Genomic DNA, 4574 nt, shown 5'->3' with positions numbered 1-4574 from the left:
TGCCCATATACGAATTATGAACTTCGTTGAAGAAATCTTTCACGGGGTTACGGTTCTATGATTCGTGTATGAGTAGTTATAAAAACCCTGATTTTCGGCAAAATCTCCAGTGATCGTTGGATGTTACACAAGTCCACGACACTCACCCTCTTGAGTATCGGCTAATATATATGCCATGTTCAATACTCAGATCCGACAATATTGAATTGTTGTGAACTCTTATAGCTAGAATGAAAGATTAGTTAATATAAAATTTAAGTCGTAATTCTCTACAACAGAATGACTTTATTTCTAAATGTTCTATAAATGCCAAAAATGTATATAATAAATTAATGTAGAAATTTAATTCCTTTTACTTCTCGTTTCTTTCAACTTGTTGAATTCATTTCTGTATATTAATGAAACTGTATTTTTTTATGTGTAACGGTCAAAAAAATATATAATCTATATCTTCAACATACATGTATATATGAACGCACGTTCAGCGTCTTGGTATGTATACATCATAACATTTTCGCAGCCTAAACTAAGAGTTATGCTTAGTGATAAATACTTATAATTAAGTTCTAAATAACGGGATTATCACTGTAGCTTTTAATTAAGAAACAATAATATTTGTTATAATTTACTATCGAAAACATTGTAATTAAAGATATAGTATCTCTCTCACTATCCTACCTGTTATGTCTCACATAAAATTAGCGTTGGTGGTGGTGTTAGTAGTGGAGGTGATAGTGTTAGTGGTGATGGACAGCTGGATAAGCTAAAGTGAAAATGCAGCTGCTATCAACAACAACAACAACAAAAGCAGCAGCAGCAACATCAGCAATACTAACCTTCATCGTCTCTCTCATGTACTTGTATATTGCACCAATAATAAGACGAGGAGCTGAAGAAAGCAAGACGGGAAGAATTAGTTAAGTCTTTATGAACAACAAAAGATGAGATAAATTGCGATAAAAGAGCAGGGAGACAGTACTGCATATGAGGTGAAATAGATATATTGAGATACTCAGCTTCTTGCAGAAACTGCAGGAGCTACTCAGAGGTTTTGCAAGCTCTCCTAAATCCATCATAATGTTGCAAACCATTTTGTATTATCAGCAGGAGTGGCTGTGTGGTAAGTAGCTTGCTTACCAACCACATGGTCTCGGGTTCATTCCCACTGCGTGGCACCTTGGGCAAGTGTCTTCTACTATAGCCTCGGGCCGACCAAAGCCTTGTGAGTGGATTTGGTAGATGGAAACTGAAAGAAGCCTGTTGTATATATGTATGTATATATATATATATGTGTATGTGTGTGTATATGTTTGTGTGTCTGTGTTTGTCTTCCCAACATCGCTTGACAACCGATGTTGGTATGTTTACGTCCCCGTAACTTATCGGTTCGGCAAAAGAGACCGATAGAATAAGTACTAAGCTTACAAAGAATAAGTCCTGGGGTCGATTTGCTCGACTAAAGACGGTGCTCCAGCATGGCCGCAGTCAAATAACTGAAAGAAGTAAAGTAAAGGAAGAGGTACCTCAGAGTCACAAGTGTTTCACCCAGTGCCAGACTTATCATTGTGCTTAGGTGTGCTTAAGCACAGAGTCCCACTGAGCAGGGACCCTGGTCAATGGGGCCCTATCCAAATAAGGGACCTCGTAACTTAACTAGAACATGGCCTCATTTGTCCTATATCCAGCACTGGTTTCACTCCTTAGCCTGTATGCTTCACTTGAGTGGGGCAGCTAGGATTGAATTAGTATTTGCCAACAGAAGGGTTCTACTCATGGTTTCTTAGAAACCACAGCTACCTTGAGTTGATTTCAGCAGCTGTGCCTATTTCGTTGATGGTTTTCTTCAGTTGTCTGGACTCCAGACCAATCTTCTGCAGGAAACACTGCACTGATCTAGCTGGAAAACCATGGCAACTGACTTCACTAGGGAATGAGGCCCTCCATTTCTTGAGAAAGGTATCAACACAATACATAGTTTATCTAATCACTATTGAAAAAAATAATACAGTAAGGTATATACGTGGTGATGCTGAAAAGTTCCTGATTTTGAGTAAAAGAAAATACAGGAGGATAAGTTAATTATGACTATATAATGAACATATTCCCCTCTCAGATTCACACACTTATTGCAGTGGTCCTTTAGTTTTTCTAAGCCCTGTAAAAGAACTTGGAAAGTTGGGCCTCCAGCTAGGCCTTTTGCGTACCCTTAAAACCAGGAACTTTTCAGCACCACCTTATATTCTATAGAAACAGGATTCACACGACATATTCTAGACACTTTCAAAAACTCAGATGAGGCCCACAATTGTGGTGCTGCTGGTGCATATGTAGATATCCTAGACTGTACAAGAAAAGGACCACCCAACTGACTGGCATAAAGTCACTCACAGGTACACATGTACCCTTTGGCCCTCAGGTGCACAATCTCCTTGTTCTGCCTTGTTTTACTACTGCTACTATAATGAAGTGAAGGTGCATGGCTCAGTGGTTAAGGTATTGAGCTTACAATTGTGAGGTAGTGAGTTTGATTCCCAGACCGGGTTGCGTGTCGTGTTCTTGAGCAAGACACTTTATTTCACCTTGCTCCAGTTATCTCAGCTGTAGAGATGAGTTGCAACGTCACTAGTACCAAGCTGTATCAGCCTTTGCCTTTCCTTTGGTTAACACTGGTGGCATGGAGAGGGAAGGTTGGGTTGCATGGGCGACTGCTGGTCTTCCATAAAATAACCTTGCCTGGACTTGTGCCTTGAAGGGGAACTTTCTAGGTGCAATTCTATGATCATTTGTGACTGAAGGGGGTCTTTACCTCTACTTTTACTATAATGTCCTCTGCTCCTTGAATCTGGCTAGGTTCATATACTCACCACTGCAGCATCCCTATCTTACTAATCTCCTTTCCTCTCATCATCCATTTTGGGTTCAACCCTCCAGATGCTTCCACACGAATCAAGAAACCAAGTTCTTCTTTTCCAGAATAACCACCCCTGGACCTCCCACTTCTGCTCATATCTCTCCCCACAGGTGTTGACTTACAAAGATTGAAGAGGAACATAAATGATTCTCACTGGTCAATTGGTGGCTGTGATAGAGGTTATAAGAGCCAGAGACACTGTCCCTTCCTCCAGACCCAGCAAGCAAAAGAATACAAAAAGAGCCAATATTTGTTCTGTAGGTGATGCTTCTATGGATAAATAAGACAAACTATGATAGATTTGTCTTCTGCATCATCCATTCTTGCACACTACAAACATAGTATGTAAATAAATGAATGGGAAACTCTGTTTAACTTACTCAACCCTTGTCTATCTCCTGGGCCATACACGATAGCGGGTCGTACAATCACAACATTGAGATCTGGAATGGATTTCAGTTCTTTTTCAACCGACAGCTTGTGTTTGGCCACAAATGTCCATGGATCACATTTCTTCTCCTCTGTTGCAGCCATCTAGCATAGACAAACAAACATACAGATAGAAGAAGAAGAAGTTAGAAGAAGAAGAAGTTAGAAGAAGAAGAAGAAGAAGTTAGAAGAAGAAGAAGAAGAAGGAGAAGAAGAAGAAGAAGAAGAAAACATGGTGGGATATATTTTAGACAGATGCCTGAGAGAAAAACACATTTTCTACATGACAAAGTACAGTAGAAATTTTCTTATGGATTCAAATATGTCTCAAGCATATTTGTAGTGGTAACAAATTTGTATTCATACACATCACTACTTAGTGCTTCTGTTTCATATCTTAAAATGGTATGTTAATATCAATACTAATATAGGATTGATATGAATGAATAACTTTGATATAATACTGACATATAATACTGAATAACTTTGATATAATATTGACACTCCATATTTAAATTTTAGGACACATTGGTTACATTTTAATACAATTGTATTTGTGAGGCTATATGTAACCTTAAAAAACACATATTTTACTGCTTAACACACACTCAATAATATCATAGTATCAGTACACACCAAATACTTGATATTCTTATCAATAATATAACAAATAAGTGTCTTAAGAATACACGCATACACACACACACTCAGAAAGAGGGTTAGCCAAAATGATAGCAATTTTTCCATTTGCTTAAATAAACAATCAGCTATAACACGTTTTTCATTATTCAAATAAAGCTGTGAACTGTTTATTTAAAGTTTCAGCCAACACTCTACACTGCACCCAATTACTTGAATGTTGAACACCATTCTGAATTTTTTTACTGTTTTTAGTTATTGCACGGGGGCGCATGCTTATATTCTATAGTATTCTCTTTAGGGCATTAATCACACACACACACACATATATATGCACTATGATATTAAAAAAATATACATATAATGTCATCATCATCATCATCGTTTAACGTCCGCTTTCCATGCTAGCATGGGTTGGACGATTTGACTGAGGACTGGTGAAACCGGATGGCAACACCAGGCTCCAATCTAATTTGGCAGAGTTTCTACAGCTGGATGCCCTTCCTAACGCCAACAACTCAGAGAGTGTAGTGGGTGCTTTTACGTGTCACCCACACGAAAACGGCCACGCACGAAACGGTGTCTTTTATGTGCC

General features: G+C 38.4%; 1 protein-coding gene across 3 annotated transcripts in view; it reads right to left on the bottom strand.

The window, feature by feature from the left end:
* LOC106872620 (dTDP-glucose 4,6-dehydratase) overlaps positions 1–4574 on the bottom strand; it is a 118039-nt gene that overhangs the window by 2044 nt on the left and 111421 nt on the right. For all 3 annotated transcript variants that reach the window (XM_052972675.1, XM_052972677.1, XM_052972676.1), the window contains 2 exons: positions 3292–3445; positions 837–889 (listed from right to left, as the gene is read on the bottom strand). In XM_052972675.1, the coding sequence (XP_052828635.1) occupies positions 837–889; positions 3292–3445 (207 nt within the window). The remainder of the gene's footprint in view (positions 1–836; positions 890–3291; positions 3446–4574) is intronic.

Source organism: Octopus bimaculoides, chromosome 14 (assembly GCF_001194135.2).
Source record: "Octopus bimaculoides isolate UCB-OBI-ISO-001 chromosome 14, ASM119413v2, whole genome shotgun sequence".
NCBI classification, from domain to species: Eukaryota; Metazoa; Mollusca; class Cephalopoda; order Octopoda; family Octopodidae; genus Octopus; species Octopus bimaculoides.
Note: the sequence above shows the minus strand (reverse complement) of the source record. Positions and strands in the feature narration are given on the sequence as shown.